The following is a 26,234-nucleotide window of genomic DNA, read 5'->3' as shown; positions in this document are numbered from 1 at the left end:
CAAAGTCCGTGGATAACACCGGGTATCATAAAATCATCAAAAAAAAATAAAAAAACAATGCCTCTATGAAAAATTTATTAAAAAAAGAACCTTTGAAAATGAGTCGAATTATAAAAACTACAAACGACTTTTTGAATCAATTATAAAGTCCTCAAAAAAATCGTACTATACTAACCAGTTAATAAAATTTAAAAACAATTCACAAAAAACATGGCGTTTAATAAATGACGTCATTGGTAAAAAAAGTATAAATTGCAAAAGTCTTCCGAAAAAACTCATTATAAATAACTGCGAAATTGTTAATGAATCTTTAATTGCACAATCGTTTAATCACGCATTTGTTAATTCAGGCGTAAATTTAGCATCAAAAATTAAACTTAATAAATCTGATTTTAAATCATACCTAACCGCTAATAATACCATAATGGAAAATAATAAATTAACTGAAAAAGAGTTATTAAATGCTGCCTCTAATTTTAAACCAAACAAAGGTCTAGGCGTTGACAATGTTATAATGTAATAATAAAATCAATTTCTTATTTAAAACCTCCGCTCATGCATATTTTTACTTTGTCTCTTGAACAAGGTATCTTTCTTGATAAACTTAAACTTGCAAGGGTGGTACCAGTCTTTAAATCTGGAGATGATACCAGTGTTTCCAATTACAGACCAATCTCAATACTACCATGCCTTTCAAAACTATCAGATTACATTATGTGCCATAGACTATTTACCTTTCTAGAAAATAACAATATTCTTTATGACAAACAATTTAGATTTAAAAAAAATCATTCCACAGATCAAGCAATTATTCATCTAGTTCAAAATATTTTTCAGGCATTTGATGAAAATAAATATACGCTAGGTGTATTTATTGATCTTAGCAGAGCCTTTGACACTGTTGATCATTATATTCTATTAAATAAACTAGAAAGTTACGGGATTAAACACTCAAATTTTAATGGTTTCAAAGCTATTTGTCAAATAGGAAACAATACATTTCGTTTAGCTGCGGAAAAACTGATAATATGAATATAAAATGTGGTGTTCCACAAGGGTCAATTTTAGGACTACTCTTATTTTTAATTTATATTAATGATTTAAGCAAATCTTGTAAGTTACTAGACACTATTTTGTTTGCGGATGATACAATTTTGTTTCACGCTTGTCACGATATTAAAATGTTGTTTAATCCAGTTAACATGGAACTCATAAAACTCACAGAATGGCTTAGTGCAAATAAATTATCAATTAATTTAGATAAAACAAAGTATTCTTTTTTCCATCGCTTTCATGAACGCGATAAAATCCCTTTAAAACTTCCAAAACTTTATATTGGCAGTCAATTTATAAAAAGAGAACAATCATAAAAATTTTTAAGACTACTCCTTGACGAAAACGTTACTTGGACAAATCATATACATTATCTTGAAAGTAAAACCTCAAGAAATATTGGCCTACTTTATAAAGCAAGGCCATTTTTAAATCAAACTAGTTTAAAATTGTTATATTTATCCTTTGTTCATAGTTATCTGAGTTAGACAAACATTGCTTGGTGTAGCACAAATCAAAACAAAATTAAAAAACTTTTTAATAAAAAAAAACATGCAATAAGAATAATATCTAATGTAGGCCTCCAAAGAACTATTTATAAAGCTGAATATACTCTATGTCTACCAAATAAATATTTTTCATCTTTTAATCTTCATGTATAAAGTTAATAAAAGAACAACACTAAACATTTTTAATTCGTTATTCAAAATAAATAAACATAGATACTTAACCAGATACTCAAACAACACCTATATTCAGCCCAAAAGTTTTTTTTGCCGCAGCTGAGTTTATATTATCCATTAGAGGACCAAAAGTATGGAATAAAATCCTATCTAATAAACTTAAAACTCTTGAAACTCTTGACGAATTTAAAGTAAAATTAAAGCAAATGGTCCTAGTTAGTGATGGAGTGCTTGACTTTTTCGGGTGACACAGATAAGTTTTTTCGATTTAGTTTAAAGTTTATCTTTGTCAACCCTTTTAGGGATTTGGTTGAAGCATGCTTAAAAATAAATATATATATATTTTGAATTGGAAAGGTTCAATTTCTTCTCAATTCTGTGTTTTATTAATAATTTTAGTATTTAATTTTAATTAAAAAAAAAAAAATAATAAAGTTGTTAAAAACCTTTTTTTTTTTTTATTTTTGAATTTTTTTTTTTAATTATTGCAAGTTTTACTTTGTGCAAATATTAATCTTTATATACTTATTTATTTAATATTTATTTCTAAGAATTTGTTATTTTACTTTTTATTGATTATTTTATTACTTGAAAAGAAATTTTTTTTTTAAACTTATATATTTTTTTAATAAAGAAAAAAAAAAAAATTCTTTATGACCCTGTAACTTTTTGTTTTTGTTTTATCTTTTTAAAAATAAAGTCTTATTTTATATATATTGGTAACATTTATATACTCTATACGAAATTATTTATTTTTTACGGAATCAATCTCAGGGCTTGGCGATAAGACAAATTGTGTCTTCTTCTTGCCCTGGCCATCTGTATATTGGAAATATTGATTGTATTTATATTTTTTAACGGCAAAAATGGAGAAAAATAAAAAATAAAAATAATTGTGCATATAATCTAAAATAAAATCAAAAACATATCAAAATAAAGGTAGTAGAAGTTGAGCTAAAGGAGTATTGGATATCTGATATACAGTAAACAAAAAGGCTTTAAATTCCTCAGCGAATCTTTTGAGTTGTCATCAATAATAATCACTCTATGTTTCTTATATATAACTTTAACTTGGCATTGTTTGCAGGAGTTTATCCTGTATGACCTTGTATACATTTAAGAAAACAACAAGAAGGTGCATTGCATATGAATGCTTTAAGTTTCACATAAATTTTTTTATTCTTATAGTATAAACTTTCCCTAGATAACAATAAAATTTGTGTAATAAAATCATTTAGCAAATTATCTATACATTTTAGTTTACAATGTCTACAGAAAAGTGCAATTATAAAATTATAGTTCTCTATTAGACAAAGTATTGGCCATATTTGAAGATTAGAAGATTTAAAAAGAGGTAGCCCATCAATATTAAAAATAACAAACAACTCAGTATAGGGTCATTCCATATAAGATGAGATAAACCTTCCCGGGTGACCATCTCAGATTTTCCTGAAATTTACACCCCTTATAAGTATTATGGAAAAAAAAATTTCCCGGAAATTTCAAGTCATTATCTTGAAGCATTCTGAAACTACGGCAATTTGAAAAATTAATGTCTTTGCCTATTTGAGCAATTTATTGTCTTTTTCAAAAAAGTCTCATTTTCAAATCTGTATAAATAAAAAAAAACACAATTATCTTAAATACTTAAAAAATCAATCTGATGGCAGTAATCTACCTCAACTTTCAAAAAAATGAAAATTTATTTTACAAAAAGAATAATTTTTAACCATCTTAAGACTTAAAAGTTATAAAAAAAAATACTTCAAAGAAAAAAGGTCAATATTTTTAAACCAAATAAAAGCGGAATACACAAGCAAATATAAAAATTATGTTATTTTGTGAGATTATAGGTGATAGTCATCATTCATGATAAGTTTTGTAACATTGGATTCAAAATTATAGAAGTTAGACCCCCCTATAAAAGCCTTCAGCTGTAAAATGGTAAAATTAGGTCCATTATAGAACTGAAAGTTACCCGGGTGTCCAGTAAATTTAACACTTGAAACTTTTAGGAATGTACCTTTAATATAAGAAGAAGAAAAACAGAAAAAATAATTTTGGGATGTCTTGTAGCTGCTGAGACTTAAATTTTCTATCATAATAGAATTCTGGAATTCAAAATCGGTCATTTTAAATTTGTTATATAGTCAATATCTTTAAAACTTCTTTTATAACGAGGAATTTAAAAATAACTTAAAAGTTAATTATTTATAAATGGGATTAAAAAAAAAATAGTGACTAAGGATTACTTCATTTTATGATATCTTTTTTTAAGTTTTTGATATGTATGATGCAAATACATTTTATTAATTTTAATAAATGAAATAACATTATAAATTTATATTTAGATAAAATAATAACAAGTATCTTAAAACTACGAGGTAAAATGAGTAACATGGAGTTTATCTAAACCTTGATTGCAATAAAACTTTGTTTACTTAAATGGTTGGCGAAAGAGTTATTCAATACTTCACGCAAGTAGAAATAAAATGCTTCCATGGAGATGTGATATAACTTTAAATGACTGTATTTTTATATGCTGTCATCATAAAAAGATGTTCCTTGCATTATATTTTTGATAAAAAGTGTAATAATTGTATGGATTAGTTTTCTTTTTTTTTTTAGAATCTTGTTGGTCAATCAATGAAGAAACGGCTTTAAGATTGAAGTTATGCTCGGGTCAAAAACTCTCTAGAACTTGTCGTAAGAATTTAAACTTGTCGTAATTAATTTCAAATAATTTGAGAAATTCTGATAATGAAATTTCTATTAGTTGCTCAATAAACGATAAATACTTACAAAAATCGACAGACCAAGATCATATTATACATCAGAACGCACTTTTTTTACGTATTGCGTATTAAGTATGCTACTCATATCATACTCAATACGCAACTCAACGTACGCAATTTCATTGAGTATAATGCTCAATATGCAACTCATAGTACGCATTTTATTGAGTAGAATACTCAATACACAACTCATAATACGTATATTTTTTGAGTATTTTGCGTAAAAATACGCAATTTTTTTGAGTGTAAAATATAAATTAGTTGTTAAAGTATATATTTTTTTATAAATAACAAACAAAAACACTAAATTATAATTTAACCATTATAATTTGTTTTTTAAAATAAATTATTAAGGTTTGCGTGTCGAAAATCACGTCTTGAAGCCTCTAGGGAGTAAGTAGCATTCCTTTTAATGACTTTATGAGCTTGCTTCAAATAACAATTTACAATTTGCTGTTTTACAAGTTGATAAACTTTGAGTTGCTCTGTTTTGTAAGTTGATAAACTTCTAGCGTTTGTATTTGAATTAATGACTTTTTTTATAATTTTTTGTTACTTTTATGAGGCTATAGATGTATATAAGATGCAAGTATTTATCTTTTTATCTATAGTAAATAAATTAGATAAATAAAATAAATCATTTTAATATTTAATCTTATATAAACTAAAGTATTTATATATGTAATGTAATTTAAACTAGTTTTATAATATTGCTTATTTGCTTAACAAAAGTTTTATTTTAAATTTTTTGCTTTAACATGTATGGAAGATCCGCCAAACGAAAATTAGGTTCAGACTCTAATGTAAAGAGTTTGAGAAAAAAAAAGAAGAAAAAAGTATAAATAAAGAAGATAAAGAAAATCGGTCTGTAAATAAACAAATAAATTATGATAGAAGTAATCGTGCCTTAGCCGTATTGTCGATTGAAAATAGTCAACCATCGTGCAGCGAAAGCGTAAGCAATGCTTTATTAACAAATATAAGTATTAAACGATATGTTAAAGAGATTAATGAAATTCAACATAACTTGAAAAACAATAAATTTCCGCGTAAAATTTTCAAATTTGGTGACACTGAAAAAACTTACAATTCGGTTTTAAACTTTTTTCATTGCCGAACCGAAATCAATTTTAAGCCCGTAAAGAAAGAAAAATTACATTTTACCTGCATTTATTGCTATAAGGTATTACATGTACCACATAGGTAAAAGTGGTAATTATTCTAAGCATTTTAATTCCACACAATGTAACGGCAAAGACGATTTTATGGCTTGGAAAAAGGCTTATGATGATATAAGTCTTAATAACGATGATGACTCGTTGTTAGATGGCAATATTATGGATCTAACTAAATATGTAATGTCATCCAATATGGCAACACAAGAGCTAGGTAACATTCATCTAAAAAGACTTTTAGAGCGTCATAAAATTTATTTACCATGCGAGAAGTCTTTTGTCTATAATATAGTTCCTATGGTTGTTGAAAAGATAAAAAAAAAATCACTAACTGCCTTAGAAAAGCCAAAACTATTACGTTAATAGGTGATATCTGGGATAGCCGCCAGCTGGCTGATTTTTTTGCCTTATGTTGCCATGTTACCTTTGGTGATTGCAGTAAAAAGCTAATAGTTCTTGGTCTTCAACGAATGAGTGGCCCACATAATGCTGAAAATGTTATATTGGTTTCAGAAGAAATATTAAATCAATATGATTTCGATAAATCTAAAGTTGACGGTTTTGTGAGTGATGGTGGTAAAGCTTTTCTTAGAGCTTTTCCACAAATGCTCAATTATGAATTGGAAAACGGCAATTGGATTGAAGAAGACTTTTGGGAAGAATTGTTTGAGAATGACAACAGTGATGAGAATGATCAAGAACTAAAAGATTCACCTGGAAACAAAATTGAACTTGAAATTAACGAATTGCTTACTGAAGAAATAAATCCAATCCAAAATGATATTAAATTCAGCAAACTATCTAATGAGATTGATGCTGAGATTAATGCTACTGGAATTGATGATGCTGATAATTATGAATTTGGGGATCATAGTATAGATCAATTAGAGTTTGAACTCGGCAGCATAAAAGTACCTCGTTTTGCATGCACAAACCACAAATTTATTATTTCTATACGTAATACTGTGAGGTCATGCAAACGATTGAAAACTATTTTCTCATTGCTTTGTTCATTTGCTAAAAAAACTCATCAGACAATTCAAATTGCCCGAATCTTTCAACAAAAAAAAAAATAGATTAAGAAACAAAAATTTAACTTGTTGGTCATCAAGCTTTTTAATGTTGATTTGTTTTTACAAAGCATATAAAAAACATTGTTTTGAAACTATTAAATGTCCAGTTACTCAAGCAGAGATTGAATTCTATTTATCATTGATGCTCCCAGCATATAGATTTACGCTTTTGAATCAAAGAAATCGCGTACATATTGGTGACATGGTACCAAGTTTACATTTAATAATCATGCAATATGAGGAAATGGCTAAAAAAGATGATAAAAAGAAAAAATTTTGCAAATTGCTGATAACTAATGTAAAAAAACAATTTGAGCATGAGCTTAACTCTGCTGTTTATGCAGCTGCTGCAGTTTTAAATGTTTCTAAACTTTATCTATGGTATCAAAGACCGATTGCAAAAGCCACAGTCAATTTGGGACTAAGTTTATTAGTAAACTTGGCAATTGAATTTAATAAAAAAAAACGAAAAAAACGATTTGACACGAGTTGTGTATTGAGTATTCTACTCAAGAAAAATGCGTACTATGAGTTGCCTATTGAATATTATACTCAAAGAAATTGCGTACGTTGAGTTGCGTATTAAGTATGATATGAGTAATATACTCAATACGCAATACGCAAAAAAACGTGCGTTGTGATGTATGCTTCACATTCTTTAAAAATTTTACAAACGGCTTTACAGGGTGTTTCAGACTCATAAGCATTAAGTTCAAGATTCAAATCAGTATTTATATTAATAACTTCATTTTGTGTCATTATAAAATCCAAAATTTATTCAGGCGAAGACGCTTCATTCGATTTTTAGTTACCATGCATGTTATCTATATAAAGCTTTTTGCAAGAATAATGTTAAAAACAAATAAATATAAGTTTTGAAAACAAGCCTTAGTCGAAGAAATCTTATAAACTTTATAAGAAAATTTATTAACTTTATATATTTACACGCTAATACAGTTTTTTTTGGATGTCTTGAAGACATTTTAAAGAGGGCTTTTTAAAATATTATAGCTAAGTAAAAAAAAAGACGTACTAAAGACGTCATACGAAGACACAAAATATTTTGCTGTTTTTTTTTACGACCTTTAAAACGTAAAGAAAAGGATTTAAATTTACGCGAAAAAAAAAGGATTTAAAAAACCTGATATTAAACGTCTTGAAGACGTCATCTAAAGACAAGACCATTTAAAGACCTAAATAAGATGGTCCTAAAGACGCCTTGTGTATGATGGGTAGAGTTGTTCTTTAATTACTGATTTAATTCTTTTGCAATATCAACTGATTTTAAAAATATTAAGAAAACATGGTCTAAATAATTGCGGCTAAGCAATGCTAATATTTCTCACCTTTCTGCGGATTAACATTACATTGGTAAAGGCCGTTTTCCACACAGCGAAATATTCACGCGAAGCGAATTTTTTCGTCGATAAGCATGCGCACATTAAACATTTTTGACAATTTTGCTAATCAAGCATTTCGCTGCAGCGAAAAAAAAAAGTCGAAATCATTTCGATTTTTTGCGAATCGCCATCGGCGAAAACCAATCAAATTTTGAATATTATATCACGTGATGTCAACAGTGAAAAAAAACGAATGCACGTTGTTTTTTAAAAATGGCAACTGAACAAAATGCTCAACTTGGCGTTCTCATTGACTTGCTTAGAATTCACCCTGAATATTTGTCAACATTTGTAAATTCATCAAGTAAAGATGAATTTAATAATTCTTTCAAATCCGAAAGTTTTATTTCACAAGAAGAGGTTTCTCAATTTAGAGTTGAACCAAATGTTGCTTCTTGCAGCAAGAGTTTTTCAACAGAACTGTTCCTATCAGAGGTTATTAGCGTTTATTTTCTATAAAATTCCTTTAAAAAATTAAATTAAATTCTTATATAAAAAAACTAACTTTAATTAAATAATAAATTTTCAGATTAGGAAGTATCCATGTTTGTGGGATGTATCGCATCCTACCTAGAAAGATCGAAATATCAAAATGAATGCATGGAAAGAAATGTCCGCATGTTTTGAAGCAGAAAGTAAACTAAATTAGTAATAATTGCTTTTAAATAAACATTAGTGCATTGTTTACATATACATAAATTTTTATATTTATTATTGTATTTTAGTTTATGTTCTGCAAAAAAAACTAAAAAACTTAAAAAATACTTTGAAAAAATGTAACGACAAACGTAATAAACTAACCAAATCAGGTGCTGGTGCAACAACCTTACCTAAATGAAAATATTACGACGAAATGATATTTTTAAATGATAAGAGCAGCCATGTACCGACTCAAAGCAATTTTGAATTAGAGGAAGTTATAACTGAGAATAATATGGAAGAACAGGTTACTACTCCGATTGCTGTAAAAACAAAAAAGAGGAAAACTATCAATGAAGCGGACAAAAAAATAATGCAAGAACTTTCAAACTTTGATAGCGAGTTTAAAAAAGTTATGAATAATAGTCAATGTGAAGATACTTTATATTGGCAAAGTTTAATACCAATATTAAAAACTTTACCACTTAAAAAAAAAAAGAATAACTAAAATAAAAATATCTCAGTTGAGCTCATTTTTTCATTTGAGCTTTTGTTATAAGCACAAAAAAAGTTGTGCTTATAACAAAAGCTGTGCTTATAACAAGAGCTGCTTATGACAAAAAATTTTTCATTTGATGAAAAATGCGAATAAAAAATAATTTTTGTTGTTATTTGTTTTATAAACAAAGTAAAATATAAATTTTATAATTAAAAGTTTTAGTCCTTTTGAAAAGAGGTATTGTTTACTAATGTGCATTGCCAATCAACAGCCCCATCCGTATTAAAATGTTTTTTAAATTTGTTTCTAATTTTTCGAGCATCTTTAGAATGATTATTACAAGCAGAACTTGAAATATCTTGTAATCCTTGAACATCACCAAATTCTCCTCTTCATTCACCAGGTATTACTTCATTTTGACCATCCTGATCAATATAAGTATTAGGACAGTAATTATAATTAAGACTCTCTTTCCTTTTTGACATTAAAAAGTTGTGAAGTGCTGCAACAGCTTTTGTTATAAGCACAACTTTTTTGTTGAAACAATAATAGGTCTTCTAAAAATCCGAAATCGAGATGCAGCTATACCAAATGCATATTCAACTGTTCTCCGCGCACGCGACAATCTGTAGTTAAACGTACGTTGTTTGTACGAAAGATTTGAAGATGGATAAGGTTTCATCATATGGGGCTTTAAACCAAATGCATTATCTCCTACAAAAACATAAGGCAATATTGTTTCTGTATCTCTTACTTTATATGCTTGGGGAATGCCAAGCCTATTATTTTCAATAGCATATCCAAGTCGACTATTTGTATATACGCTACCATCACTTTGCCTTCCGCTATTTCCTATATCTAATAGTGAAAATTGATATTTTGCATTGCACACTGCCAACAGAACAATACTATGTGTCTTTTTGTAGTTATAAAATGATGATCTCTGGATCATCATTTTATAACTACATGTAGTTATGCAAGCTCCTGCGTGCCAGAGCACGCATGAGCTTGCATAACTACATGTTTTCCATCAATAGCACCTAAGCAATGGGGAAAGTTCCATTTATTCTCAAAGTCATTTGCTATTTGTTCCCATTGTTTTTCAGAAGATGGTGGCTCTATGTATTTATCTTTAAAAAGTGATACCCATATGGCTCTACATCTTTCACTTATTATTCTTCCAACAACTGTAGGACTCATGCGGTAGTTAATAGCTATTGTTGTCTGTGCATCACCGTTTACCAAAAAACGCATTGTAACACAAAATCTTTCTGAAGCAGATATAGAATCTCTCATATGCGTAGATTTTTTTTCAACCAACGGACACACCCAAGACAAAAGTTCTTCCAATATCGTTAGCGACATTCAAAAATAACGAAAAAACAGTTCGTGGTCAAACAGTTTTAAATCTTTACCAAGAAGATTATATTCACCTTTTTGTTTACAATCTAAATATAATTTTCTTATCCAAAATCGCTTCTTATATTTGTTTTGAGATTTGTTTCTTTTACGCAATAAAATTTTTAAATTTAACAATTTTGTTTTCAGAAGCATACAGCGTAAATTTATTGCTACCATTTTTATTGTTCATATACACAAAATGTAGCGCGAAAAAAATTATAAGTGGAAATCAAAATAGCGTTTCGTCATGGCGAAAAAATTCGCTTTGTGCAATTTTTTTCGTCGTGTGGAAAACGGCCTTAAGAGTCTTATCTGATTTCTCATCAAAACCCAAACAAACGAATATGCAACTTTCTTCTGCGTGTATAATAGTCCCTTTTTACCACCATAAGTTTTTTTGGACCGTAACTTATTTAGATAAAAAATAAAACATTTTCAGTTAAGTGCATCCCAATATCTTTAGGCATTGGATTTACAATCAGGCATTCATCTCAATTGCTGGCGTTTGCTCCATCAACTGCTTGACACAATTCAGTATATTGATTTTAATTTGATATAAACATGTCCACCCTCTGAACTTTCGTCTGACTGTTGATAAAAACTTTCATACTTGTCATCATATACATATATATGTGTTTCGTTTATGGTTTAACTAGTGAGTTGAGTGATAAAGTACCATAGTTTTTTCTGATTTATATTCAAACAACTTACATTTTATGTTGCCACTCGCCTTTTTTGATTTGATAGTTGTTACCTAATTTATCTAGTTGTTTATGATTCTAAGGACCATTTGTCTTGTTGCTCCTATTTAGAATTCCTATTTCGGTAATGGTATTTTCTGAGGCAATGAGCAGTTATTTGACGCAACCCAGCTAAAACAAGACGTCTTTAAGTGGTTAAATGGTTTTGTCTTCGAATGACGTCTTAAAGACATTTAATATCCAATTTTTAAGATCTTTTTTGTGACTCAAGACTGAGTTTCTTAGCTACGCCTTAAAGACGTGTTTAAAAAGACAGTAAATTATTTTGTTTCTTTTTATGACGTCTTTAGTTACGTTTATTTTTTACTAAATTATAATATTTTAAATAGCCCTCTTTAAAACGTCTAAAAGACGTCTTCATAATTATTAAATTTTTATATTAAGTTTTCTTTGACAAATATTTGTTTTCTAAACTTATTTATACATTCTTAACATTAATCTTGCTAAAAGATTATATAGATAAAATGGAAACCGAAAATCGAAAGAAGCGTCGTAGCTTGATAAAAGTATGTTCGCTTTTATAATGACACACGACGAAGTAAAAAAATAAAATTAGTACTGATTTGAATCCTGAATTAAATGCTTCTTATAAGTCAGAAACACCTTGTGAAGCCCCTAAAAATGTTTTTAAAGATGTTGGAGTAAACACTTTATCTTGTAGTTGAAGCTATGAAAATTTTGAATGTTTTAACGCACCAACACAATTGACAACAGAATCATTTTCAGAAGATTTGGCAAGGTAGTCGTCAAAAAGCAAATTTCCTTAAAGTAATTTAAACGAACTTTTATATATTCTCAGACGACATGGTCATTTAGAGCTGCCAAAGGACAGAAGAACCCTATTAAAACCATTTAATGTTTTAACAGTAGCAGGAAAGTGTGGTGAAACTTATGCATATTTTACCATTGCTAAAGGCTTAAATTATTTTTTGAATACAAAAAACAGTTCTCAATATACTGAGTTATCTACTGTTAATATTGATGGGCTACCTATTTATCTCTAATCTTCAACTATTGCCAATACTTGGTCAAATAGAGAACTATAATTTTATAATTGCACTTTTCTGTGCAGATAGTAAACCAAACCGTTTATTGATTTTCTTGATGATTTTTTCAAAGAATTTTAATTGTTATACAATGAAGGTTTACAGTATAAGAATAAAAAAATTATTGTTAAACTTAAGGCATTTATATAATGCACTTTCTCGTTGTTTTATTAAATGTATACGAGGTCATACAGTATATAACTCCTGTGAATGATTCCAAGTTAAAGGTATATGCGAAGAACATAGAGTGGTTTTTATTGATGACAACTCATCAACTTGAAGACTAACTGAGAAGTTTAATCCTTTTTGTACACAACACATCAGAAATCTTTTACTCCTTTAGCTCAACTTCAAATATCTTATGTTTCTGATTTTATCTTAGACATGGTTGGTCTGATTTTATCTTAGACATGGCACATGGTTTGTCTTGGAGTAGTAAAACGAATAATACCTTTTTAAAGTCAGATCCTAAACATTGTAGACTTTCAAATGCCCAAATACAAAATATATCTGATTATCTATTAAGCAAAAGTGGTATGATGCCATCTGAATTCGCTCGAAAACCACGTTCCCTATTAAAGTTAGATTGGTGGAAAGTAACGGAAATCAGAAAATTTATTTTATACACTGGTTTTTTAGTTTTAAGGGGAGTTGTTAGCAAAAAAATTTATAATCATTTTCTAACATTGCATATTGCAATGATAATTCCTTTAAATGAAGACAATCATTATCTTGAATTTGCTAGAGAACTATTTAATTATTTTGTTATCAATTCAAAACATTCATATTCAAAACCGTTTTGAGTTTTTAATGTTCGTTGCTTACTTTATGTTTGGGATGATGTTTTTAGATTTGGTTGTTCACTAAATACGATATTTTGTTTTTCCTTTGAAAATTATATGCAGAGATTAAGAAAAGCGGTAAAAAAAATCAAAAAATCCTGTTGTTCAAATAGCAAAACTATATCATAATATACAATATTTATTTAATACAAAATCTCAAATACTAAAAGTTTTAGTGAAGCTGAAAAGTACATACTTTAACTTAAAAGAAAATCAATTTTGTCTTGTTAATGAGAAATTATCACCTGATTTTCAAAACAGTCTATATACAAAACCTAAAACTTATATACAAAACTTTTTTATATACAAAAACCTAAATATTTAAATACAAAACCTAAAACAAAATGATTCAAATACAAAATCTAAAACTTTTCAAATTTTCTTTATCCCAAAAATAAATAAAATCAAAGTAAATTTTGTCTCTCTATCTCTCCCTCCCTCTCTCTCTCTCTCTCTCTCACTCTCTCTCTCTCTCTCTCTCTCTCTCTCTCTCTCTCTCTCTCTCTCTCTCTCTCTCTCTCTCTCTCTCTCTCTCTCTCTCTCTATATATATATATATATATATATATATATTTACATGCATATACTATTTATGTATATATATATATATATATATATATATATATATATATATATATACATATATATACATATATAATATATATGTATATATATATACATATATATATAATATACATATATATGTACATATATATAGGTATATATTTATACACATAAATATATATATATATATATATACATATATATATATATATATATATATATATATATATATATATATATATATATATATATATATATATATATATATATATATATATATATATATATATATATATATATATGTGTGTGTAAACTATGTTAGTGTATTTTTAAATACACTAACATGTAAACTATGTTAGTGTATTTTACAAAAAGAGTGCTCATGGTTCTTAAAGAACGGAGTAATAATAAATTAGTAAAAAACACTTATCTAACTTTTTTCTTCTACTTTAAGTTTCACCATTGCCGGATCATCAGGAAAAGTTTTCTTGATGTACTCTTCCTGATGATCCAGCAATGGTGAAACTTAAAGTAGAAGAAAAAAGTTAGATAAGTTATATATATATATATATATATATATATATATATATATATATATATATATATATATATATATATATATATATATATATATATATATATATATATATATATATATATATATATATATATATATATATGTATATATATTAGGGTGTCTCAAAAAAAATTTTTTTTCGAAAATCAAAATGTGGAAAAGCTCAATCGTTATCGTTATGTATTTGTAGCATATAGTGAAAATTTCACCCGTTCAAATCAACTCTAAGGTAAAGAAGGTGGTTTAGTCAATTTCTCTATAATAGAATATTATATTGTAAATTTATTATTTTGTAATAACTTTTTTTCATGTTAGGAGAATTTAGGAAACACATTTTTCAGTTGTTGTAAATGTTTAATTAAATTAATAATATAATTATTTTTTAGTTATTTACACATTTTTATTTATAATACATGACAAAAATTATTAAAAAATAAAAAATATATAATTAATAATTTTATTAAGACGTTTAAATGAAAAAAAAAACGATTTGTTTGCTAATTCTCCTAACATAAAAATTGCGCGTGTGCATATGAAAGTTTTACGTAATAAGTAAGTTTTCATTTCATTAAAGTTTATTTTTCAATTGTTAAGCGACTTTTTTCAAATAATTTGTTAAGTGTAGATAGTTATAATAAAAAACAACACGTGCTATGCATGATAGGCTTTATTTTTTGCTTGGCAAAAAAAGTATTTTTTAATAGTATTATTTGCTGTTTCGAAACAAACTACTGTACTGTAAGCTATAATTTATACTATAAATTTATAAATATATATAATTTATAAACTGTATTAGCTATATTTTCAGACAATGGCTTCAGGAAAAAAATGCCACAATACAATACTAGAGCCAGCTGAAGATTTGAGACAGGCTGCAAGAAAGCGTAGACAGTTTTATTTGTTAGGCTTTCCACTGCAAAGCTTTGCTCCAAATCGACTTCCAACGACTGGAGAAATGCTCAGAAGGTTTTACTGGCTCAACATTAGAAAAGAAACTAGGTAACGTCTAAAAAATTTCTGAATTTTATCTGTTTGTTTTTAATTTAACCATTTGGCATTTTCTCAGCACTACCAAGATGAACTGTAAAGTTGTGTGCGCCCTTGCTTCTGGAAAAAGTTATCTGAAATGCAGCAAGTTAGCTGAAGGAATGTGTGAAGAGAATTGGCGACAGACAATCAGCGGTGTTTGCATTTTGAGAGAACTAGTAAACTTGTGGGGCAAAGCTGGATTTGACAACAATTTCATACTCACAGAGCAGCAAACTCGAAACAAAATTACCAACAAGATCAATGAGTACCAATCTCTAAAAAGACTCAAGACTCTAAGTCTACCAGAAGGAAGCTACTGCAAGAAAGTAAACAACTTTCTAAATGAAAGCAACTTTTTATTCCCAATTCATAAGGCCAACCTCTTTAACTTGATAAAGAGTGATCCATTAAGGAACAGAGAGGCTCAAAAAGAGGACATTGAATTTCTAAAGCACTGTCTCAAAGGACGCATGGTAAAGATGGCGGGTATTGATAACACATTTCAAAAAAATGCTTGTTTGGCTTTGGAGAAAATAAGAATAATGGAAGAAAAAATGCGCTCACAAAATGAAAAGCTCAGAAATCAAGAAAAAAAGAATAAAAGGAAGGTAGAAGAACTAGAACAAAGAGAGTTTGAAGTTTCCTGGTACACAGACAGTGATAGCCTTCCAGACTCTGACGAAGCTTTTATGCAAAGACCCAAAAGATTTCAGGGGAAGTAAAAGTTAGTCTTCAGCTAAGTATGGACGAACTCCTTAACAATTGGATCCCAATCATGACAAGATATGGTATTGGTGTTCGACCAGGAACCTGTTTATCGACATCTCTTTATAAAGCTGGCGGTATTAACATTGAGGAGTTGAAGATCTCAAGATCAACTCTGACTAGGAAAGCACACACTGTAGTAGAGTCAGAAGCCCAGATCATCCGAGAGCAGAACATGGATAAAGTAAGAGGCTTAAAGCTAGTGATTCACTTTGATACTAAAATTGTAAGACAGTACACCAGTGAGGAAGCAATTAGCACAAGTCATGAGAGGATAGCTATAAGCGTTTCTTCTCCTGAAGCTGACCCTTTAGATTTTCTGCTTGGTATTTTGAAAATTAAAAGCTCCAAGGGAAGCGACCAAGCTGTAGCCATTCAAAGTATCCTCTAATACTATGAGCTATCAGATCAAGTTATTGGGGTATGTGCTGACACCACAGCTAGCAACACAGGAAAAAACAATGGAGCTATTAGAAATGTTATTCTTCATGCTTTGGGGAGGCCTGTTCTCTGGCTAATGTGCAGACATCACAAATATGAGAGACATGTGTCTCATGTCATGGAACTTGTTTTTGGTACAACAAAAAGTCCAAGCAAACACCTCTATGTTTTACTTCAGAAGCTATGGCCGCAAATACATAGAGAAGTTAATAAACTTGAAAGAATTGTCAAATTTGAATGGTCCCAGGATGCATTTAGACCAGGTACTCTTTTGCACCAACTTGCAGTTGAAACTAAAGAATTTTGCATCACAGCACTTCAGAGAAGCACTTTCCAAAGAGGAGACTACAAGTATCTTTGCCAGCTGTTGGCTTACTTCCTGGGTGCAGGTATATCTAATTTCTTCTTTAAGCAGCCGGGAGCTCACCATGAGGCCAGGTTTATGAGTGACTATCTTTACCTTCTTGTTCTGCAGATGACACAGAACTATCATCCGAATGATTCAAAAATAGTAGAGCCTGCTACTCTCAAGAACATAAACACTGCTACAAATTATATTGTGTTTTTCCATGGTCTATTCTTTCTGAAGAGTCCTAGCTCCTTTAAATGACCTAAGAGCTTTTAAGATAGCTTACCAGCTCCAAATGTCAGATGATTACAAAGCCTATGCAGAGATTGGGAAAGTTCTCAACAAAAGCCTTCTATGGCACACTTGTTATCTAGCTCCCCAGCTTGTAGTTTTGTCTCTTGCTGACAGAGATCTAGACACAGATGTTAAAAACAACATCCTTAGCAAATTGTTGTCTTTTGCCGTTCCAGAAAAAGAATATATGGTGCTTGAGAAACCTGGAATCCAGCCAGTCGTTGTTTTAATGTCATCTCTTGATGATTTTGTCACTGAGCAAAGTTATCTTATCTTTTTTCTCCTAGAAATCACGAAGGAAGAGCTTTTGCTGTGGAAGGAGAAAGGTATAGCAGCTTGCGAAAGTGAGAGAGCCCGTAAGTCATTTGTCAAGTTTTCTGCTTGTGCAAATCAGCTTGCAGTGATAAATGATAGGGCAGAACGTCACATAAAGCTGATCCAAGACTTTATTGGAAGGACACATAATGAGGATAGACTTCAGGATACTCTTCAGGTAATTACTAAACATTATAGAGACGTGTAGTGTGTAAATTGTTAGGGGAGGGGGTCGTTTTTGAAAAATAAGGCATTTTAGAATAGCAAACACATATCATACTCATTTTAATAACAAAAAAAGGAAGTCAATTGCATTTAACAATTTACACCTAACAACCACTTACCCCACCCAATGTACGCGCATGCTACACAATAATGTCTGCAAAATTTTTTAAAGTATTTCCATATCATTTTATTTAATAAAATAAACTATTAATTTTAAATACGAGGAATTTTATTGCTTGAATTATTTAATTATTTTACAAAATAACCTTTTTTAATTTTATTTATTACTTTCTAGGTTGTCCGTAAAAACAGACAACAAGTATCCAAGAAAGTTACAAAGAAGTATCTGCAGAACATCTAACAAGTATCACAACTGTAATCACGTTTTTGTTGCTTTTAAACTCAATTTAGAATTATTATCTGAAATGAAATTGTCACACAAAATCTGTATTTTTCTTATTCTATTAGATATATTTTAAATCGAAACTAGTGTTTTGTGAGTGTTTTAAATTTAAAACTATCTATATTTGGAACTTTAAAATATAATATTCAGGAAAAATTATGTTATATAGAAATTGACTAAAACCACCTTCTTTACCTTAGAGTTGATTTGGGAGGCTGAAATTTTTACTATAAGGTACTAATACATAATGATAAAGATTGAACTTTTCCACATTTTGATTTTCAAAAAAAAATTTTTTTTGAGACACCCTAATATATATATATATATATATATATATATATATATATATATATATATATATATATATATATATATATATATATATATATATATATATATACATACATATATATATATATACATATACATATTTATATATACTAGTAGTATAAGTATTTTAAAACACAGCAAGAATTTTAACACTAGCAAAGCCGGACAGCAGTAGATAACTAACTCTTAAATTAAAACTTTTGATTGAGATTGCCATATATACATACATATATATATATATATATATATATATATATATATATATATATATATATATATATATATATATATATATATATATATATATGTATATATATATATATATATATATATATATATATATATATATATATATATATATAGATATATATATATATATATATATATATATATACATATATATATAAATATATATATATATATATACATATATATATGTATATATATATATATATGTATATATATATATATATATATATATATATATATATATATATATATATATATATATATGTATAAATATATATATATATGCAATATTGGACAAAACATTTGCAACCAACATTGAACAATGCTACAAAGTGTTCCTAATTTTACATGTCTTAAAAACAAAACAAACAATACTACTACAGCAAACAGTTTAGGAGTCCAGGGCCGGATTTAGGGGAGGGCTGAGTGGGCTGCAGCCCATTGGCCCCTACAAATTCGGGGCCCCCACAATTTTATGATATTTAAATTAGAATACAGAAAAAATATTTTATATATATTTACACATATTCAATTAAATAATATTGAACTTTTTTTGCACATTTAAAATTTTTTATTTTACTAACTAATAATAGATGTATTTACGTTTATTGACAATAAATGGTCTCTAAAAATCAAGATAGGATAGTTTATGCCGTCCGCGATCGGTGTGCACCGTCGATTGTAATATTAGTAAATGTGATTCTAAATATACGCATGTGGGTTTTCGGAAATATAAAATACACATTACAGACCATCTGTCTGCAGATAAATTATCGTTATTCGTTGCACTTATTGCATGTCAGACGTCAGTTAACAACAGTTGCATACACAATAGACAATAGTTACAGACTTTATTTGTTTCTTAAATTATAAGTTAACCAGTGAATAGTGTTAAAATTTAAAAATGGAAGAAGATCGTCATAAATTAAAGCGAGTTTATATGAGTGGTGCAGATAAACGAAAATTGGCAAAAGAAAAAGATAAAAAAATACGGGAATAATTTCAAAAACTAGGCGAATGAGTTTTTCATAACACAGCCTAACACAACTTCTTCTTCTTCTGAGGTTCAAAGTTTTACAATTACTATACAAAGAATAAATATTACTTTTAATAATATATATTTTTTATTTTTTATATTTAATAGCATATGATAATAAAATATATGCAGGTTAGGTAGTTAAAATAATAAATATTACAATTAATATTTTTTTCATGTATACATACTATACTATACCTATCTCTTCAAATTTACCTTTCCTAATTAAAATTGTTTAAAATCGAAAAAAATTATACCTATATTGGCCACTTAGGTATATATTAATTAAAAAAAAAAAAAAAAAAATTGAAAATCAAACGCATTAATATTATAAATACAAATTTAAAAAAGTTTTATCAGTTAATTTCCATTAGGTACATATTTTAAATATTTTTTTATTTCAGTCATATCAAATTGCTCTACCGCCTCAACTAGTAACTATCGCCGAAAACCCATCAACTCAAAATATTGTTGAAGAAACAAATGAAAGCTTAAATTTAGATATAGGATTATGGCCTGAAAATATGACAGGATTAATAGATTATTGGGCAAAAGTAGGAAGTTCGAATATACAAAATTGTAATGAAGAATTATTTATACAAAAATCAAAAAAACAGTTTGATGTGAAGTTTACTCGTTAATGTAATAAATCATTGTTTGAGCGAAAAACTGCTAACGGAGAAATAATTAGGCGTTCATGGTTATGTTTTTCACCATTCAATGGTAGCATTTTTTGTTTTGTTTGTAAATTAATGTCCAAAACATGCAGTCAATTTACTCATGATGGTTTCTGTGACTGGAAGCATGCAGATAATCGATTAATAAGTCATGAAACTTCCAAAGATCATTTAAATTCTGTGATAAATTTAGCTGTTCGTTCAAGAGAATTAGGCCGTATTAACAATGAACTTATAAAACAAAGTGAAGATGTAAAGAGTTACTGGCGTAATATAATCAAGAGACTCGTAAGTGTTATAACATTTGTATGTGAACGAGGTTTAGCATTACGTGGTAAAAATGAAATTGTCGGTTCGTCTAAAATTGGTAACTATCTTGGAATTCTAGAGCTATTAGCTGAGTATGATAATTTTCTTAAACAGCATATTGAAAATCATGCAAATCGTGGAAGTGGGCACACTAACTGTTTATCTTCTACTATCTGTGAAGAATTAATAGAAATAATGGGAAATAAAGTTTTGAATGAAATAATTTCTCGTATAAAATTATCTAAATATTTTTCAATTTCATTAGATTTAACACCTGATGAAGGTCATATAGATCAATTAACATTAATTTTTAGATATATTGAAAAAGATACACCAGTGGAAAGATTTTTGGTATTTATGCCAAACCAAGGCCATAAAGGTCAAGATATGTATGATGGTTTAATAAACTTTTTAAATAAATATGACTTAAACATAAAAAATTGTAGAGGCCAATAGTATGATAATGCTTCTGCAATGAGTGGGAAATATAATGGTCTCCAATCAAAAATTCTGAAAAACAATAAACTAGCTTCCTGGATTCCATGTGCTACACATTCCCTAAATTTGGTAGGAAAAGCAGCAGCCGAGTGCTGTACTGCTGCTGTTGAGTTTTTTGACTTTTTAGAGCAGTTATATGGATTTTTTACGGCATCAACAAAACGTTATGAACTACTGGTTAACGCTCTAAGTTTAGAAAATACCAAAACCCGTATCCATGTACCACAACGAGTTAATACTACACGCTGGTCATATAGATCTGATGCAACAAAAGCTCTTATACTAGGCTATAAACAATTTAAAAGTACTCTAATTCAAATACCTAATGACTTTGAACAAACAACAAACAACATCGCGTTGCGATGCAAATTGTTTGTACAACAAATTGTGCACACTTGAAACTGGAATTTACACAGTTTTTTGGAATAATATTCTTGAAAGAGTAGATAAAACTAACAAATTACTGCAAGATGCGACATTAGACCTTAATACTGCAATATCTACCATTAAGTCTTTAAAGAATTTTATTCAAGCTAAACGTGATAACTTTGATCAATATGAAAAACAAGGAGCAGAAATTTCGGAAACAACAGATTATTTGAAACACCGTAAACGGCAAAGAAATATCCGTTTAAATCCAATAGATTTTTATGAAACACCCGAGGTAGATTTAACTTCTTCTCAAAAATTCAAAATTCAAATTTTTTTTACCTGTAATTGATACGTTTATTTCTAACTTGGATAAACGATTGTCTGCTTATGAATTGGTATACCAACGATTTGGCTTTCTTCGAAAAATTAGGAACAACTAAGTAACCAAGAAATTGAAAATGAAGCAATTAAACTTGTTAAAATTTACCAGGATGATATCGATGAACACTTAGGAAACGAACTTATTCAATTTAAAGAATTTTATAAACATTTTAAAGATAAAAGCAGTGAATTTCACAATATTAGTCAAGAACATTTAATGTATAAAATATTAATTAATAAGGAAGTAAAAGATTGTTTTCCTAATGTTAAAATAGTTCTTCGTATTTATCTTGTTATTATGATTACAAACAGCAGTAGTGAAAGATCATTCTCTAATTTAAAGCGCATAAAAAAAAAATTGCGTACTTCTATGGACGAAGGCAGGCTCAATCAACTGGCGATAATGAGCTCTGAGTCTGATATTTTAAGAAAACCTGATTTTCAAAACGTTATTGATAAGAATGTACAAATAAAATTATGAAAAGTTCCCGGCATTTAATTTTAATTACTTGACATTATTATTTTTATTTATTGTTTTTCATTTAATTACTTACACTGAATATTATGATAATATTACCTAATATACTAGTTACAGTAACTAGTATATTAAGTAATATTATCATAACATCGACTATAACTAGTAACTAGTTATACTCGATTTGATTGTTTTTATAATTACTTATTATTAAATAGTAGTTAATTATTACTAGTGTTACTACTACTAAACATAATAATAAGTATTATCAATAAGTAAAAAAATATATTTCTTATTTATTTATAAGGGACCCCAACAGTATATTCTGCCCAGGGACCACTACATACCTAAATCCGCCCCTGCAGGAGTCTGGAGTCATAGCATGCCATGACATGGCAATAAGCTGACAGGTGACAGCGCACAGGCAGAATTTCGTTGACAAGTGCCATATTGCAGCGGACAAAACAAGTGCAACTTTTTTGGTTTGTTTCATTTTCTTAAGTCTGGTCCGTATCAACGTCACGGAAGTTTTTTTATAAACAATGGAAGTATCCAGAAGTTTCCAGAACCTTCCAGAAGTTTCCAGAAGAAGCATCGAGTAGCATCCAGAAATATCCAAAAACATTCAGAAGCATCCAGAAGTTTCCAGAAGCATCGAAAAGAAGCATCTAGATCATCAGGTTCACACAGATTCATTTTACTATATAAGAGACATGTAAATAGACATGTAATTCAGTCATTATATGGAAGTCAATCAGTCAGTATTATCAAGACAGTTTATCGAAGTAAGTTTTATAAAAGTGTTTTATCGAAGAACATCAATACAAGAAGTGAAATACAACAAGTGTTTCATAACATCAATACAGTCCACATCCAACCAAGACATTGTGTTCCACAGAGCATTATTGTATCATCACAAGGTAAATGTAACACGGTAAGCCTTGAGAAGCGTGATTATTTATTTTTATTATTTTTATGACTTCAAGTGCAAAAATTGCTCTCGACAGACTTGGATTGGAACTAAGAAAGAAAATTAATGGCGATTACGTAAGTGGAATGTCACCAAAAAAGTATTTGTGATAAATATTGCGTGAAAAAATGGACCGTATCAAGACTATGTTCCAAATATCGTTTTACGGGCAATTTGGCAGCAGATAACAAAGGTAGAAGACCGCGTTCCACCACTTCTAGAAAGGATTCTATGATCGTCAGATCCGTCAAGAAGGATCCCTGGATATCATCAGTCGAGAAACAAAAGCAAATAGAGCTGTCTGTATCGGACCGAATAATCAGACGACGTGCTGTTGAAGCCGGATTGTTTTCTCGACGCCCTGCAAAGAAACCGCTGATTTCACTAAAAAACCAGAAAAAAAGACTCGTGTTTGCTACATCTCATATTGACTGGAATGTGCAGAAAAGGCGAACTGTCCTGTTCAGTGATGAATCGAAGTTCAACATCATTGGGAGCGATAGACTTTGCCGTGTACGTCGACCGGCCAGAAAACGCCTCGATTTACGTTACTGCCATAAGACTGTGAAGCGTGGTGGAGGCAATGTAATGGTCTGGGGGTGTTTTTCTGCTAACGGTCTAGGTCCAATCCATCGAAACGATGGAATAATGGACCGTTTCATGTATAAAAATATCCTGAAAGATGTTATGTTACCTCATGCTGAATGGAATATGCCAATAAAATGGGTTTTTCAGCAAGACAACGATCCGAAACACACTGCAAAAGTAGCCAAGCAGTGGTTTCAAGACAACCACCTATCGTTGATGGATTGGCCGCCTTAATCTCCGGATCGCAACCCTATTGAGAACCTGTGGGAGATCGTCAACCGCAGAATTAATTGTGAAAGTGTTCGTAATAAGGATCAACTGTTTGAACAAATCCAAAAGGCCTAAGCAGCGATTCCGCAAAGTTTCATTGATCACCTGATCCAATCTATGCCTCGAAGATGCAAGGCTCTGATCAACAACAAAGGATTCGCCACGAAATATTGATAACGAAATACAGCTTGGTCAACATTTCGTTGAGTTGCTATTGTTTTAGCCAGAAGGAAATCAACTTTTTTTAATACTTTTGCTTAATTTAATTATTTTTGTGTACAAATAATGAACTTTGTGATGAATAAAACTTGAAGAACTTTGTCTCTAAACAGTTACATAGTTATTTCTCTAAGTTGAAAAAATGCAGCACTTTTATATAAAGAAACTAAATTAGCATTATTTGGTTGCACTCGTTTTGTCCGATACTGTATATATATATATATATATATATATATATATATATATATATATATATATATATATATATATATATATATATATATATATATATACAGTATGCGACAAAAGTGTTTACATGTTTTTGAAAATATTCTTTTTTTAAATAAATGATTGAAATACATGTTTATATATCAATATATATATACCAAAATAAAGGTAATTCATTGTAGTTTCATGTTTTGAGCCTGAATTTAAATGAATGAGAAGTGTTTATAGCAAATTATTTATTGAAACAAAATGTCAGATGTAAACAGTTTTGTCGCGATTTATGCTATTAATAATTTTAATGCGAAATAATACTTTGTGAAGCGTCTCCAACTTCTAATGACTGCTGCAATTCTCGCAGGCATGCTACCAATCAACTTCTTGCATTCTTCAACAGTTATTGATTTTCAAACATACTCAACTCGTTCCCATAATTCTTGTCGATTGGCTGCTCTTGTTTCATAATTATAAACTCGATTCTTCACAATAGACCAGAGATTCTCGATCGGATTAAGATCGGGACTTTGCGCAGGCCACTCTAGAATCTTAAATTTCTTCGAATTTAGGAATTCTAATGTGATTTTTGCCTTGTGCTTTGGATCATTGTCTTGCATAAAATGTGTCGAACGAATTTGCTTTTGCCATCCTCGTAAACTAGGCAAATAGCCATTGTTTAAAATGTCAATATAATGTTTCGCGTCCATTATTCCATCAATTTTTACGATTTTACCAACACCAGACGAAGAGAAACATCCCCAAAACAACAACTTTCCGCCGCCATATTTTACTGTTGGAATAAAGTCACGATAAGAAATTCCTTCTCCAGCTTTTTTCCATACATATCGAATGCCATCAGAGCCAATCAAGTTAATTTGCTTTTGTCTGTCCAAATCACCTTACTCCACTCAGCAAAAGTCCAGTTTTCATACTTCTTTGCAAATTCCAACCGTTGTTTACGCTGTTTCGGTGTTAGTAGTGGTTTCTGATCTTCTTTTTTGCCTTGAATCCAATTCTCTTGAGTTCTCTCTGCACTGTTCGATTACTTACCACTGTACCCTGAGCATTATTTAATTGTTTCTTTACATCGTGTGCTGATTTTGCTTTATTTGTCATGATTAATCTAGAAATTGTTCTCTGATCTCAAGTAGTGAAAATTTTCTTGCGTCCATTTTTGTTGCATTTCTCCTCTATATCGTTTCGCTTCTTAATTTTATAGACTAAACAATAAGATATATTAAGTTCTCGTCCTATCTCACGAATAGACAATCCTGATTTAAGCTTCTGAACAGCTAAATTTTTAATTTCTT

The 26,234-nt window shown here is 29.2% G+C and overlaps 4 protein-coding genes across 4 annotated transcripts; 2 read left to right on the top strand and 2 right to left on the bottom strand.

Annotated features, from left to right (window-relative positions):
- Positions 1 to 9,834: 9,834 nt before the first annotated feature.
- Positions 9,835 to 10,272, bottom strand: LOC136079419 (uncharacterized). The gene has a single exon (XM_065795155.1). The coding sequence runs from the start codon at positions 10,270 to 10,272 to the stop codon at positions 9,835 to 9,837; it is 438 nt and encodes a 145-aa protein (XP_065651227.1).
- Positions 10,273 to 10,289: 17 nt separating this feature from the next.
- LOC136079418 (uncharacterized) lies at positions 10,290 to 10,682 on the bottom strand. The gene has a single exon (XM_065795154.1). The coding sequence runs from the start codon at positions 10,680 to 10,682 to the stop codon at positions 10,290 to 10,292; it is 393 nt and encodes a 130-aa protein (XP_065651226.1).
- Positions 10,683 to 20,695: 10,013 nt separating this feature from the next.
- LOC136079417 (uncharacterized) lies at positions 20,696 to 21,385 on the top strand. Its single transcript, XM_065795153.1, has one exon. The coding sequence runs from the start codon at positions 20,696 to 20,698 to the stop codon at positions 21,383 to 21,385; it is 690 nt and encodes a 229-aa protein (XP_065651225.1).
- Positions 21,386 to 21,403: 18 nt separating this feature from the next.
- On the top strand, positions 21,404 to 22,661 carry LOC136079416 (uncharacterized). Its single transcript, XM_065795152.1, has 3 exons — positions 21,404 to 21,798; positions 21,869 to 22,091; positions 22,230 to 22,661. Exons 1-3 carry the CDS (start codon positions 21,404 to 21,406, stop codon positions 22,659 to 22,661), a joined length of 1,050 nt encoding a protein of 349 aa, XP_065651224.1.
- The last annotated feature ends 3,573 nt before the right edge of the window (positions 22,662 to 26,234 follow it).

This window comes from Hydra vulgaris, chromosome 04, assembly GCF_038396675.1.
Source record: "Hydra vulgaris chromosome 04, alternate assembly HydraT2T_AEP".
Lineage (NCBI taxonomy): Eukaryota > Metazoa > Cnidaria > Hydrozoa > Anthoathecata > Hydridae > Hydra > Hydra vulgaris.
Note: the sequence above shows the minus strand (reverse complement) of the source record. Positions and strands in the feature narration are given on the sequence as shown.